Source organism: Heloderma suspectum, chromosome 1, assembly GCF_057233095.1.
Source record: "Heloderma suspectum isolate Gila_16-S chromosome 1, 16-S_ref, whole genome shotgun sequence".
In the NCBI taxonomy this organism is placed as follows: domain Eukaryota; kingdom Metazoa; phylum Chordata; class Lepidosauria; order Squamata; family Helodermatidae; genus Heloderma; species Heloderma suspectum.
Genome location: NC_139458.1, coordinates 30,382,442 through 30,398,148, shown reverse-complemented (window position 1 = coordinate 30,398,148; position 15,707 = coordinate 30,382,442). Strand labels below are relative to the sequence as shown.

General features: G+C 41.6%; 1 protein-coding gene across 8 annotated transcripts in view; it reads left to right on the top strand.

Moving 5' to 3' along the window:
- Positions 1-15,212, top strand: part of PAPOLA (poly(A) polymerase alpha) — a 59,207-nt gene extending 43,995 nt beyond the window's left edge. For 2 of the 8 annotated variants that reach the window (XM_084839547.1, XM_084839528.1), the window contains 6 exons: positions 470-567; positions 5,451-5,671; positions 7,791-7,853; positions 10,419-10,562; positions 12,341-12,418; positions 13,004-15,212. In XM_084839547.1, coding sequence (XP_084695673.1) covers positions 470-567; positions 5,451-5,671; positions 7,791-7,853; positions 10,419-10,562; positions 12,341-12,418; positions 13,004-13,099 — 700 coding nt within the window. In that variant the 3' untranslated portion in view covers positions 13,100-15,212. Of the gene's footprint in view, positions 1-466; positions 568-5,450; positions 5,672-7,790; positions 7,854-10,418; positions 10,563-12,340; positions 12,419-13,003 lie in introns of all 8 variants that reach the window. The other 6 variants (XM_084839537.1, XM_084839519.1, XM_084839584.1 and 3 more) reach the window with 3 other exon arrangements.
- The last annotated feature ends 495 nt before the right edge of the window (positions 15,213-15,707 follow it).

The window sequence follows — 15,707 nt, the reverse complement described above, 5'->3', positions numbered from 1 at the left end:
ATGTTGTACGAACCTGGTGAGCACGGGTTATACGAGGGTTAAACAACCCTCACGTAACCCATGGTACGTTTTAGGCTTAGGTAACTCTCAGATCACCCGGTTCGTATAACATGACAACCCCCGAGTGGGGGTTGGCTATGCAATTTTGTGCCTGCAGGCATCGCAACTGAACATGACTTAAATAATCCACAATGAGCTGCAGAGTGTCGTTGACCCTAGCCAGTGTGCGATATGATATGATTCAAATTGTGACTCACCATGTTGAACAGTCCATCAGCCATGTATTTTGGCTTTCCAGGTTTAACAAGCCTGCTTTTGTAGTTCTAGGGAGGTAGCAAAACATAGGGGTTTATCAAGCCTCGGGTTTGGGGGTACTGCTGAACTATTTGGCTTGATGGGTCATATATTGTACAGGCTTGCTATAATTCCTGGCTATGTTCTTCTTTTCCCCCCCTCAATATTTTAGCAGAAGCAGTCCTGCTCCAGCTGTAACGGCAGCATCTGTGACCAACATACAGACTTCTGAAGTCACTGTGCCACAAACAAATTCCAGTGAAAGCTCAGGGGGTAGGAAAACAGTATCATTCTGAAAATACTACTTTCCTAAATTGCTTATCCATCAAATCATTTTTTTTAATCGTTGGTGGTTTGCCACTTCAGAGAAACAGGTTTGCAGTGCAGGCATTTCCATATACTTTGCAACTTGTCATATTTTGATACGACATGCTGATCAAGCTGCCAAAATACAAGCTGCAGAATTGTTCTTGAGTAACTCAAACCCTTTAAAAAATCCTCTATTTGCTTGTGGGGATGTAGGGAGTAGGGCTTGCTTACGTGCCCACAGTTTCTTCCCGTTTCAAGCCCACATGCATTACCTGCATACTGCGATTGATAGCACTACAGCTGAGCTCCTTTTATCCAGAAGGTACAGAGGACATTCCACCTCTGAGAGAATCCATCAGATAATTTTGAAAGCTCAGTCATTATTTCTCAGCTTTAGCGCCCCCACAGACGTCTGCAATATGTGGACAATGATACTAACCTGCCTTAGAAGGGTTGTAATATAAGGTATAGAAACAGCAGTTGTTATCTAACAAGCTATTCAGTATTGGTCAGCATTTTAGTGCTAGGAGATGTAATTTGGACGTTTTGACCTTTGATGATAGCATAAAGTTACTCCTGGGGTAATGTCAGAGGATCAGTAATTGCAACCTTCTGTCATGGCATCTAGATCTCTGCTAAGGAGCCTCAAATTTGAAGCTAAGCATAAATACTTCAAATGTTTTATTAAATACTTTGTATACACACAAATGGCAATATTTGCTGGCATGGAGCTCTGACCACTGAAAGATATTATCCATGGCTGCTGAGCCTTCGACAGACACCTTGAAACCTTGCTCAATGTTCATAAACAATGAGGGCTATGAACCTCTTTCTAAATGCCATATCAGGTCTCCCGGGAGCACAGCTATGTACAGAATTCTATGCTTTGTGGCATGCTTTTTTAAATAAATGCTTGGTATAATCTTAAGTCCCCTTCATGGATCACTGCCTTGTTGTGGCGAAGGGGCTTGCGTAACTCAGTGAAGCCATAAGCTATGCCGTGCAGGGCCACCCAAGACGGACAGGTCATGGCAGAGAGTTCTGACAAAATGTGGTCCACTGGAGAAGGAAATGGCAACCCACTCCAGTATTCTGGCCAAGAAAACCCCATGGAACATATCACAAGGCTAAAAGATATGACGCCGGAAGATGAGCCCCTCAGGTCGGAAGGTGTCCAATATGCTACTGGGGAAGAGCAGAGGGTATTTCCAAGTAGCGCCAGAAAGAGTGAAGCGGCTGGGCCAAAGCCGAAAGGACACTCAGCTGTGGATGTGTCTGGTGGTGAAAAGAAAATCCGATGCTGTAAAGAACAATATTGTTTAGGAACCTGGAATGTCAGATCAATGAATCAAGGTAAGCTGGAGGTGGTCAAACATGAGATGGCAAGATTGAACATCGACATCTTGGGAATCAGCGAACTAAAATGGACAGGCATGGGTGAATTTAATTCAGGTGACCATCATATCTACTATTGTGGGCAAGAATCCCTTAGAAGAAATGGAGTAGCACTCATAGTCAACAAAAGGGTGGGAAAAGCAGTACTGGGGTACAATCTTAAAAATGACAGAATGATCTCAGTACGAATCCAAGGCAAACCATTCAACATCACAGTAATTCAAGTCTATGCCCCAACCACTGATGCCGAAGAAGCTGAGGTTGATCGGTTCTATGAAGACCTACAACACCTTCTAGAAGTAACACCAAAAAAAGATGTCCTCTTCATCATAGGGGATTGGAATGCTAAAGTAGGAAGTCAAGAAATCACCGGGATAACAGGCAGGCATGGCCTTGGTGTACAAAACGAAGCAGGACAAAAGCTAATAGAGTTTTGCCAAGAGAACATGCTGATCATAGCAAACACTCTTTTCCAACAGCACAAGAGGCGACTCTACACATGGACATCACCAGATGGTCAATATCGAAATCAGATTGATTATGTCCTTTGCAGCCAAAGATGGAGAAGCTCTATACAGTCAGTCAAAACAAGACCTGGAGCTGACTGTGGCTCAGATCATGAGCTGCTTCTTGCAAAATTTCGGTTTAAATTGAAGAACGTCGGGAAAACCACTAAACGGTTCAGGTATGACCTAAATCATATCTCTGATGAATATACAGTGGAGGTGAGGAATAGATTTCAGGGATTAGACCTGATAGACAGAGTGCCTGAGGAACTATGGACGGAGGTCCGTAACATTGTTCAGGAGGCAGCAACGAAATCCATCCCAAAGAAAAAGAAATGCAAGAAAGCAAAGTGGCTGTCTGATGAGGCTTTACAAGTAGCTCACGAAAGAAGGGCAGTGAAAAGCAAGGGAGAAAGGGGAAGATATACCCAACTGAATGCAGAGTTCCAGAGAATAGCAAGGAGAGACAAGAAGGCCTTCTTAAATGAACAATGCAAAGAAATCGAGGAAAACAACAGAATGGGAAAGACTAGAGATCTCTTCAAGAAAATTGGAGATCTCAAGGGAACGTTTTGTGCAAAGGCGGGCATGATAAAGGACAAAGAAGGCAGGGACCTAACAGAAGCAGATGAGATTAAGAAGAGGTGGCAAGAATACACAGAAGAACTATATAGGAAAGATCTTAATGTCCTTGATAGCCATGATAGTGCGGTCACTGAACTTTAGCCGGACATCCTCGAGAGTGAAGTCAAGTGGGCCTTAGGAAGCATTAGTAACAACAAAGCTAGCGGAGATGACAGTATTCCAGCTGAGCTATTTAAAATCCTAAAAGATGATGCTGTTAAAGAGCTGCATTCAATATGCCAACAAATCTGGAACACTCAACAGTGGCCACAAGACTGGAAAAGGTCAGTTTACATTCCAATTCCAAAGAAGGGCAGCGCCAAAGATTGTTCAAACTACCGCACAATTGCGCTCATTTCACATGCCAGCAAGGTGATGCTCAAAATCCTACAAGCTAGGCTTCAGCAGCATGCGAACCGAGAACTACCGGAAGTACAAGCGGGGTTTCGAAGAGGCAGAGGAACTAGAGATCAAATCGCCAACATTCGCTGCATCATGGAGAAAGCAAGAGAATTCCAGAAAAACGTCTATTTCTGCTTCATTGACTATGCTAAAGCCTTTGATTGTGTGGATCACAACAAACTGTGGCAAATTCTTAAAGTGATGGGAGTACCAGACCACCTTACCTGTCTCCTGAGAAACCTGTACGAGGGTCAAGAAGCAACAGTAAGAACCAGAGATGGAACAGCCGAGTGGTTCAAAATTGGGAAAGGAGTACGACAAGGCTGCATATTGTCACCCTGCTTATTTAACTTATATGCAGAGTACATCATGAGAAATGCCGGGTTGGATGAATCAGAGGTCGGAATTAAGATTGCTGGGAGAATTATCAACAACCTCCGATATGCAGACGATACCACCCTAATGGCAGAAAGCGAAGAGGATCTCAAGAGCCTCTTGTTGAGGGTGAAAGAGGAGAGTGCAAAAGCTGGTTTGAAACTCAACATTAAAAAAACTAAGATCATGGCATCTGGCCCCATCACTTCCTGGCATATAGAAGGGGAAGAAATGGAAGCAGTGACAGATTTTACTTTCTTGGGCTCCAAGATCACCGCAGACGGTGACTGTAGCCATGAAATTAAAAGACGCTTGCTCCTTGGGAGGAAAGCTATGGCAAACCTAGACAGTATAGTAAGAAGCAGAGACATCACCTTGCTGACAAAGGTCCGTCTAATCAAAGCTATGGTTTTCCCAGTAGTAATGTATGGCTGTGAGAGCTGGACTATAAGGAAGGCTGAGCGCTGAAGAATTGATGCTTTCTAACTGTGGTGCTGGAGAAGACTCTTACGAGTCCCCTGGACTGCAAGGAGGTCAAATCAGTCCATCCTAAAGGAAATCAACCCTGACTGCTCATTGGAAGGACAGATACTGAAGCTGAAGCTCCAATATTTTGGCCACCTAATGCGAAGAGAAAACTCCCTGGAAAAGACCCTGATGCTGGGAAAGACTGAAGGCAAAAGGAGAAGGGGACGGCAGAGGATGAGATGGCTAGATAGCATCACTGATGCAATGAATATGAACTTGAGCACGCTCTGGGAGAGAGCGCAGGACAGGAAGGCCTGGCGTGCTATGGTCCATGGGGTCACGAAGAGTCGGACATGACTGAACAACAACAACAACAACAACAACAACATAATCTTAAGTAGCCATTTAATTTTCATGCTGAATGCCTGGAACCTTGCCTTTAAGCAGGGCCATGTATATTCTGTGATTTGGTGGGCATGCAAAAGAAGCATAGAAAGTTTCAGAACTCAACTTCCTGAGAATTTGAGCATCTTTTTTTAAAGCAAGCTGCTAGCCTTTTTAGCTGTGAAAATATTTATTTAAATTTATTTATTTTTAAATTTTATACACTTCCCTTCATCCACAGGTTTTCAGGGCCGTATACAAAACATCAAAAACAGACAACAAATCCAGTATAAAAACTATACAGTTACATTCTAAAAAGTAAATTAAATAATGAGGGTGATTACTATTATTTATATACTGCTTAATATAAAAAACTTCTCTGTATTTAACAGTAGTGCTTCAACCAGCAAGCCAAACAATCAGTTCAATTTAAAAGTAACTTAAATGTATTTTTAAGATAGATAGATAGATAGATAGATATAAAAATTCTAAAATACGTTTAAAGATTATTAAAATTATATGATTAACGTGATTAAAATTCTAAGCTATGCTTAAAGGAGTCTGGGCAATGTCTGTTGAAATCTCAGTAGCCAGAGAGGTGGCTGATTTTCAGTGGTTGTTGGTTCTCCCTCAATGTCCTTGCTCCTCTGAATAGCCAGAATAAATTGTAATTATTCAATTATATTTCCCTAGGTACTTCAAGTGAAAGCATTCCTCAAACTGCCACACAGCCAGCCATCTCTCCACCACCAAAGCCTACCATGTCTAGAGCAGTTTCTTCAACCCGTCTTGTCAACCAGTCACAGAGACCTTCAGGAAACACTGCAACTAAAGTAACTAGCCCTGTAGCAGGTGTGAAGCGGACATCATCCCCTCATAAAGAAGAGTCTCCCAAAAAAATAAAGACCGAAGAGGTATTTTTATTTGCTTTGTGTACCTTCCACCAGGCCAACTGATAGACTGGGTTTGGAGACCACTCCACAGCTTGTCATGGGTTATTTAACCCACGATGAGCCTCAGCGCCCCTGGGTGCCACATTGAATATGCAACCCCCGTTTGGGGGTTGTTCTGTCATGCAAACTCGGTGAGCGTGGGTTATACAAGGGTTAAGCATTCCTTGCATAACCCTAAAACAGACCATGTTTTATAAACCCAGATTTGCATGACATGACACCCTGCCAGCCGGGGTTGCATATTGAAAAGGGTGGCCACATGCACTTGCAGCCTCACCTTGGCTTAAATAACCCACAGTAGGCAGTTGTGTTGTGCAAACAGCCCTGTAGGTTACTGATGACAGCTGATGACTTGTGTGAACAATTAATAAAATTAACATTCAAATAGTTGAAGAATTGGCCTGCAGTACAAGCAGAAAGCTTCATGCTTTTGCATCAGTTCACATTTTATGACCTTCCAACTACAAGTCAGTTTCTCCAGTTTTTTGGGACATTGTGGGTGTTTCCAGACTACACAGAGTTTGTGTTGTGAAAGTATGGTTGTGATATGGATATCATCTGCACACAACTTGAATCTTTCTGAGATTTTTGCTGAGCAACTGCCTCCAGAGACCCTTCCCTGCCAGCACCCATCCACTCAAATGAATTGAGAAAGCACCTTGATAATATGGTGTAGCTGGCAAAAAATTGGTGCATGCAGGCCCCTCTTAATCATGGCCTCCGATGGTAAGATTTTTGAGCTATTGAGGCCCAGGATATATTTATTTTATTATATATTAAAAGTGTTGTACAGCATTGCTTTTAAAAGAATGAGTCTGACACGGCATGATATATTCAACAGGCTGTTTTGGTCTCAAGCTAAGACTGCAATCCTATGCATGCTTACTTGAGAGTAAGCCCCTTTGAGCCCGGTGGACATGCATAGGATTGTGCTGTAAGGCTCCTGTATGGTTGAATGCTGCTTAGTCCCAAATGCGAAGATGTTTAGGATAGTTTGGAGATTTTCCTCTGAATGTGCGCAGATTACGTTATCAGCATATTGAAGGTCTATGACAGAGGATGTAATTACGAGGCTTTGTAGATGCAGAATCTGCCTTTACAGCCACCTGCAGACCCACTGCTAGAGATTAATGTGTTGACTGACCTATCTTCTATGAATCTGTCTAATCCTTTTAAAGGGTTATCTATATAGATTCTATCTTTGGAAGACAATCTTACTCAGTCACGAGTGATCGCCATGATGATGATGAGTCCCAAATAAAACAAAGAAAAAATATCTTTATTACGCACCTGGGAGCCTGATCGTCTGTTTCTAAGAGACTAATTAGACACCGAAAGGGTGCTGGCCTAAGCGGTCTTCAACATTTCTACCTGAAATTGTATTTACTTAACACCTTTCCATCATAAGGATACCCAAGATGGTGAACAAGCAAAGCAAAATTTTAAACTATCATAAAAATGATAAAACCAATAAAAAAATAAGTACACAGTGGTACTTATCCCCCAAAGCAGCTTGTTTCATAGAATTTTGTCAACTACTGAACTGCACAGTAATTGATCATCAAGATCATCAGTTTCTGTGAATTGCCCAGAGAGCTTCAGCTGTTGGGCAGTATAGAACTTAAATAAATAAGATGTCAGTACAGTCACGTTAAATTGAGGCAATATTTGACAACTTAACTTTGGGTATCATCAATGCCTGAGAGTAACTTACGTTAGTGAGAGAGTTGAAGCCAAGATGGCTATCTGATGCCTGAATTTAAATCCATATATGAGAATTGCCATAGTATTGACCTTTTATAACCATATAACCATGTGTAAAATCTTGTACAAGCTCTTGTGGAAGCATGTATGAAACACTGTTGGTAGCTCTGTCTCTTCTCATAGTTGTTTGGATCCAACTAAATACCTGCATCTAATTGTGTCCAGTTCAAACTCTGGAGAAGACAGAGTACTTTATGCTGCTGGAGATCTTAATGGAGCTATGTGCAGAACTATTTCTGATGAATTCCAGTCAGTAGGTTTATTCTTGTATTTTGGTGTCACACCTGATGGTAAAATTTGTTCTGTTTTGTGACAGGATGAAGTGAATGAAGATGCTAGTTGTCTTGATATGAGCGATCATGATAAGATGGAAACTAAGGTAAGTTTCTTAAATTGTGTAAATGTAATGCTCTAGATTCCCACGAAACTGCTGCCACTGATTCCGTTGCACCACCACTGATTTCGTTCTGCAAGTGAAACCCACCATTTGTGGAATGGAGATTTAGTGCTTCTGGGAGCAACTGGAAATGAGCAGAAACACTTGTTTCTAGAACAGGGCAGGTCAGCAGAGCTTGCATAAGGGAAGCATTTGCCGACCTATCCTGATCCAGAAACGAGTGTTTCCATTTGTTTCAGGTCTTCCTGTAGGAAGCGTTAATTCGCCGGTGCGCAAGCAGTGGGTGCTGCTTGTGGAATGGAATCGGCAGGAGTGGGTGCTTGCTCAAAGCCCCGTTGGATACTGCTGAAAGTAAGATGTCTTTGTGCATCCAGTTATTGGCTACTACTTAACAGTGCCCTATATGGAGGGATTTCCTATCACGCAGAGAGGCACACGTAAGAGAGATTGGCTGGGAGAATAAAATAGGCCTAAAATAGCTTGAGTGAATCTGCTGTTGGACTAAAAAGAATTAAAATGCGCATACTTCATTTCTGACAGCTCTAGCAGCTTAAGAATATAAGAAGAGCCCTGCTGGATCAAACCAAAGGTCCATCTTGTCCAGGGATGGGCAACTTCCCTTAGATCAAGGGGCATATAAGGTGTTGGGTGGGTGGTCAGGGGCAGTACACCTGCACATGCTCATCATAGATGTGCTTTAACCGCCCCTGCATCCCAGCGATTGTGAGTAGTATCACGTGGATGGGGATGAGGTTACGCTCATCCCAGTGATGGTAGCCTGATTCTTCAGGGAAAGAGGGTATGCGAGGAGTCATCCCTGCATGCCATGTTTCCCTGCAGCATTGGGAGCCTGCCAAACAGCTATTGGGCAGTCTGGCAAGGTCCCAATTCCGGCAGGAAAGCCTCTGAGATGCTGCATGCAAGCAATATCTTGTTTCCCACAGACCAATCAAATTCCTCTGGGAAGCCCCCAAGTAGGACATGAAGGCGATAGCCATTTCCTACTTTTGGTCTCCATTGAACCTGGAGGCAGCATATGACCATCTTGACTAGTAACTATTGATAGACTTTATTTATTTGCAGCAGGGGTGGTGAATCTGTGGCCCTTCAGATGCTGGACTACAATTATCTTCCCTGAACAATAACGTTGCTGACTGGGGTTGATGGAGGTTGGAGTTCAACAATGTCTGGAGGGCCACTGGTTCCCCACCACTTATTTACAGTATTCTTATGCTGCCCAATAACCCAAGTTCTCTAGGCAGCTTACAACAATTACAACACTAAAAACAAGAATGCAGCATAAAAAAACTCAAGGATTGGAGAGTAAAAACAAAAATCTCAAACTCCCAACCAACACCAGTAATACCTTTAAAAGACTTTAAATAAAGGTTGAAATTTAAACAAAATGTCCTAAAAGGCTTGGGAAAATTTTAAAAAAGTATTCACCTGGGGTCTGAAAGACTACAAAGAAAGCACAAGGTGAGCCTCTCTGGAGAGATCATTCCACAGCTGGGATGCCACTACCAGAAATACCCTCCCCTCAGTAGCCACTTGCCATACCTTCTTTCATGAGGACATCTGGCGAAGGGCCTTGGAAGATCATCTCAGTGGCTTGGATCCAGACCTTGCCTTCTATGGATAGGAGAGCTCCTTCTGTTTGCGGAAAGCTTGTAATCCAGCTGAGCATTTCTGCTAGCAGAACAGAGGAGGCAATTTTCTTGAATTCATCCTCCCCCTGCAGCCCCCAGAAAATCTACTCCAGAATGAGTGCAAGAGGTGATCCTGGGGGCTGCAGGGAGAGGGGTGAATCAGTGAAAATTGCCTCCCCTCTTCCTCCTGGCCAGAGCGTCATGGGGTGTTACCACTGGGAGCAAGCTTTGCAAACTCGAATTCGTCTAATGCCCTTTAAAAGCTATCTAAGCTAGTATCCATCATCATATATTGTGGCAGAACCTTCATAGAACTCTGTCAGTGAAGGAGAAAATTTGAAAGCCCTTTCACACTTGGTCTCTGTGTCAGGCTCACCGTGTACTAATGAGGTCTGAGTGGTTTCCTCTACAAGACAATAGACATTAAAATTATGCTGGCCTTTTAAGCAAGTAGAAGCACTTTGAAGTGTACAAAGACTAAATATTGAATTCTTGGTACACTTTTCACTGCCTGCCTCTTCGTGAGGTCCTGACCAACCAAATGCTTAAGATTTGCAAATATCAACATTTAGCAGTTTGATTTACTTGTGTTATGCATGTATGTGTGCACATTGAGCTTTGTGATCCATATGCCTCCAGACTTGATTACTGCAATGTGTTACATGCGGGGCTTCCTTTGAAGACTTCTCAGAAACTTCTGAGAACACAGAATGCAGCTGCTAGGCTGCTAACTAGGGAACAGCAACAAGTAATTTCTAAACCAGCTTTACTGGTTGCTGGTCCATTTCCAAGCACAATTCAAAGTAATGGTGCTTACCTTTAAAGCCATACCTTTTAGGATACCTGAAAAAACATATTTTCCCATATGCACCTCTCTGTACATTATGATCTTTGTCAGGTCCTTTTCCAAGTGCTGCTGCCTGCTGATACTGGCCAGGTGGCAACTGCTGAGGGGGCCTTCTCCACTGTGGTGCCCTGCTTGTCGAATGTTCTCCCCAGGGAGGCTTGCCTGGCACCTACATTTACTTCTTTTCAGCACCAGGTTAAGATCTTACTTTATTCTCCCAGGGCTTTTAAAATATCAGCTGAATTGTTTTTAGTCTGCTCTTCTTGCTGGTAATGTGGTGGTCTGCTTCTGCTGTTGTGTTCTTGTTAATGTTTTATTTAAAGTGTTTTTATTGATAGTAATGCTGCCACACTTCACACACCACAATAAATATACATTTTCCTACACAGGAAGTATCTCAGGATAGGAAAATGGTAATGTGCGAAGTTCCCTTCAACTATATACCTACTAGAAATAATATTTTGAGTGCTTGAGGTCTGGGGGACAGTTCCAGAACTTTATTCATTTTTATGAATAATTCAGTTTTATTTAGACCATTATATACCACTTTTCAACAAAACGTTCTCAAAGTAGTTTACATGATACTTCAAGGTGAAGCAAAGCATCAGTCTGAGGGTGTGCACATATTGACATTTTACTGCTGAATGTTGTGCCTGTTGCTGCACATTTTGCACATGACCAGCAAGTGTGTTTTTTCTTTAAACTGTTTCTGGAAGATCTAGCAGACGTTTACTGCACTTACCCCAGAATGCTTGCAATATATGTGGTGGACAGTCTCGAGTGCCCTTTTCAAAGGAACTATCCTCCCCAAGGGTAATGGAAGGGAATATTAGTTACTGCTTCCCAGCCCCAAGCAGAATTGTTGTATAATCCCATCATGAAAAGACAATGAACAGCACAGAAGTAAAATACTTGACTCCTGAAGTAAATGCAGGAGAAAACGACAAATCTTTGAAAATTTCCTTGCCCTTCCTTTCCTTTTTCTCTACCACCAGGTGGCACTCTCTTTCTTTCTTTCTTTCTCTCTCCCTCCCTCTCCCTCCCCAAACCCCATGCTGCCTCCACCAAACCAGCCTTAAAACTCTCTGGGTCTCAGGTATCTATTTTAGGTAATGTGGGGGTTGGCCATTAGATGTAGAGTGGGTAACCCAAAAGAAAAGAGACCACAAAGTTTCAAATAATGTTTAAAAGCTCATTGAAGAAAAATGTTAGTAGGAAAAAGTTTTAAAATCTGAACGGACGGACGCACACACACGAGCAATGGGGTAACCCCCCCCCAGGTATGAATGCAACCATCTAGCCTCACTAGACTGTGTCCCCATTTATCCAGGTCCCTTATCCAAGTAATAGTGTTACAGGTCCAGCACTCAAGCAGTTTTCCAGTTCCACCACCTCTGAGTATTTCTGTCCTTGAGGACTCTGGACTTTTTCCCTTCTCTCCGCTTCTGACTCTGGCTTTTATATCTTAAAATTAGTTGATTTTTCCTCCCCAACTCCAACCATTCATGAGAATAGTTTCTTATTCCCTTGCAATCTAAATTTCTGTCTCCTGTGTCCTTCCTCTGACCTTCAGTTGAGCCTCCTGCAAACCTTTGGCTTCCTGAGCAGACATCCTGACTCCTATAATATAACTGTTCTTTTGACCTTTTGGCTGAACCTGGACAGCGCGCGCGCACACACGCACACACGATTTAAACCCGTAATAACCAAACCCAAAACTAGATACAAAATTGGACGTCAGTTCTGTTCCTTCACATCATGCAGAGGCTTCTCTCAAAATGGAAACAGCAAGACCTATTTTGGACAGGCTCAAAGCCTACTGCTGCAAGTAAAATAGTCACAGATCCTGGCTTGCAGCTGTGCAGGTCTTGTTGACGTTACTGTGGTGAGCATCCAAGCAACTCAAAATGGAATTGCAGAGATCTATTACGTTAAGCAGTACTGGCATATTGTTTTTGTTTCTACCTGTTCAGGAACTACTTGATACAGAATCAGATATGGCCTCTCAACCAGAAACTGTTCAGACAACAGTATCTCTGCAAGCTCCTCAGGTACTACAGTGAATCTCTTTCTGCATTTTGTAGTAGTAAATTGTAGAAGACATAATGGCAGGGCTTATAGAACACTTGAGATACTGCAGTGTTAGGAGTGCCTGTCTCACACAGCCATGATGTGGGCTGGTGTTTTGTTGCTGGTGTTTTGTTGTTGGTGGTGGTAGTGGTGTTTTTGCTTTGTTTTTTGCAGTATAGCTGCAAGGCATCCATGCACTCTCCATAGTGTGTCATTTGGATTCTATAGCCGTTGTAAACATCCTAGCATAATGGTTACATTTCTGATTGGCTATTCATTGTGCCAGGATTCCGTGAACACCCGAATGGACAGTGAGAAGAAGGGTGAGAGGGCATGAGTTTATTGAGACAGACATTGATCTGTGTAAATTTTATGTTACTTTTGTTACCGTAATTGCATACTAGCAGATTTCTAAAATCAAGAAGTACCGTTCATTGTATGAATGAAACAATTATGATAGTGGGAGATGTAATAATATGATAGGCTTGGCTAACATATTCCTAATTCCTTTTGTGTTGGAAATAATTATATGTCTAACAATGTTTCTCCCTTTTTCCCCCTCTCAGAAAATGCCCAGTACAGACCTTTCAGATATCCCTGCTCTCCCTGCAAATCCTATTCCGGTTATCAAAAATTCAATAAAACTAAGATTGAATCGGTAAAACCAACCTCAGGGGTCCATAAACAGTATCTGCCAATTCAACCTGTTGTCTTCTAATGCTGAAATGGAGAACAGAAAGTGCAAGACAAGAATGTGAACACAGATGGATTTAGGTATATTTTGTGCACTTCCCTTGCTGGGCTATAATCACTTGATCTGGAAGTCCAGGTTAATATGTGAAGCCAGGAGTACTATTAATGTGTTAGCAACAGTTACATTAAATACTTCAAAGGATTACTGCCTTTAAAAAGGAATGGGAATACTATTTCTAGCCATATTTGACTTACTGATTGGATTTATGTTGATATACGTTGTTTGGAAGTAAAAAATAGAGCTAAAACTGGCAAAAGAATCCCTTAAATGCACTTTTATGTACTTTTTTATTGGAATATGACTAATTTTAGCGCTTCAGCTTGATAGATTTTATTTTTTATTGAAGCAGTTCTTCAATATCTGTGACCTTCAAATTAGAGAATGGCCTGATATATTGTATACTGAAAGTAAAAGTATGCACTATATCTAGCTCAGTTACCATTAAGCTGCAGTAAACCCTTAAAAGAAAATGTCAGATCTTGAGGTTGTAAGTTTGAGAAAACAAGTGTCAGTTATCTGATGGGGCATGATTAAGAAGTGGTCTATTTTTTATTTATGGGATTATTTTATGGTGCATACAAATCAGCTATCAAAAAGCAAATAATTTTTCCTTGAGCTAATCAAGCCGTCTCCTTATTCCCTTCCCATTCCTGTCACCATATTTCTTGGAGGGGAAAAACAAGAAGCTCTCGCATTGAACTTGTGCTTCAGTTTGTATGCACAAAATAGGACTAATGTCAGTCAAGTGCTGGTATTTTTTCTTTTAATGGGTCATGATAGTTAACATAAACCCTATTACTCTGTGGCCCTCGGGCACAAATGGCCCATGCCCCATCGCTCCCATTAACGAAACTGAGTAAATAAAGTGTGCCTGTGAAGCATAACCCTATCTTGATGGCCTTTTCATCACTAAATATAAGAGTTTTGTACACTCCATAAAAGTCCTTGTCTGCATTATAAGCATCTCAGATTTTAAATACAAAGGCAGATCTTACCTACCCTAGGATTTTAACAGTTTTATTTTTAGATAGCTCATCTGAAAGTAGTTGTACTTTCTGAATGTTTTTTTTAATCACATTTCTAGCAGGCACTTAAAAGATCTGATAAGCTCTCCTTGCCCAGTTGTCTTCGTTTTGTTCTGTAGAGCTATAAAAATTATTAGCAGCTACTTTGTTTAAAAGAAATGAAAATATCTCATGACTAAGCAGCAGAAAGTGAAGAATGCCAGTGATTATCAGATGGAGATAACACACTATATGTAACTTTGATTCAGTCAAAATTAAGTGGGATGGTTAAATTGCCCTTCCCATATTTTCTGATCAGCATGTTTAATGACTTCCTTCCCTGCATTGTGCTCAATCCTCCTACATGTGCATTTCCATGTTAAAGTAAAATTACTTGCTCTTTCCCTTTTCCCTATAAGTTAATTTTCCAAAGTCAAGAGATTGTAGCTTATTTCCTACCTCCCCAGCTGTGCAGTAACCAAGATCTTATTTTCTGCCATTTTGTCTACGTTGTCTAGTATACAAAATTCTTGCCCTCGCCCTGTACTGCCTCCTGTGATCCAGCCTTCCACCTCTTTAACATGCTCCCACATCCTCCTTTCCCCTCCCCCCTCTCCCCTGCCACCCAATCCAAAAGGTTTAACTAACAGTTGAAGTGTACAAGCTGTCTGTGTATTTTGTGTAGCTATGGAGTTTAGATCGAACTTGCCAGGCACAAATTTAGTCTTGTTTTGTTTATACATCAGGATTTTTTTTCATTTTATTAAACGTTTCATGTATCTGCACCCAAGTTTTGCCAAGCTGGGCACTTGGAATCTTTTCTGTATAGTGACTTTTTAATTCTAGTTTTCATAACCTGGAGATCAGACTGTTGCTTTCGCATGATGTACGTAGGTGTCTCATGACTGGAGTTGCTTTGTTTTATAGTATCTGTACTCCTTGTATTTTTCAAGAGCTATTTTGTAAACAGATGATGTATTTCTCCATGGAAAACAATAAAAAAACAGCACAATCCCACAGTTGCTTTGCTTCTTTCAAATGTATAAAATAGTGGTATCTCAAAATGGTCAAATCAATTTGTCTTTTGCTAGTTGGGAAATCTAAGTGGATAGAATGATGCTGAGAAAAGTATTCAGTAAATAGCAGCTGATTTTAAGCTTATCAGTTAACAGTGTGTTCAGTTTGAATTTGTTAAAAGAAAAAAGAAAATTGCTATTTTCTGGCCTACTTTATTTTTTCAAAAGATCAAACAGTGTTGTTGTTGTTGTTGTTCAGTCGTGTCCGACTCTTCGTGACCCCATGGACCATAGCACGCCAGGCCTTCCTGTCCTGCGCTCTCTCCCAGAGTGTGCTCAAGTTCATATTCATTGCATCCGTGATGCTATCTAGCCATCTCATCCTCTGCCGTCCCCTTCTCCTTTTGCCTTCAGTCTTTCCCAGCATCAGGGTCTTTTCCAGGGAGTTTTCTCTTTGCATTAGGTGGCCAAAATATTGGAGCTTCAGCTTCATTAT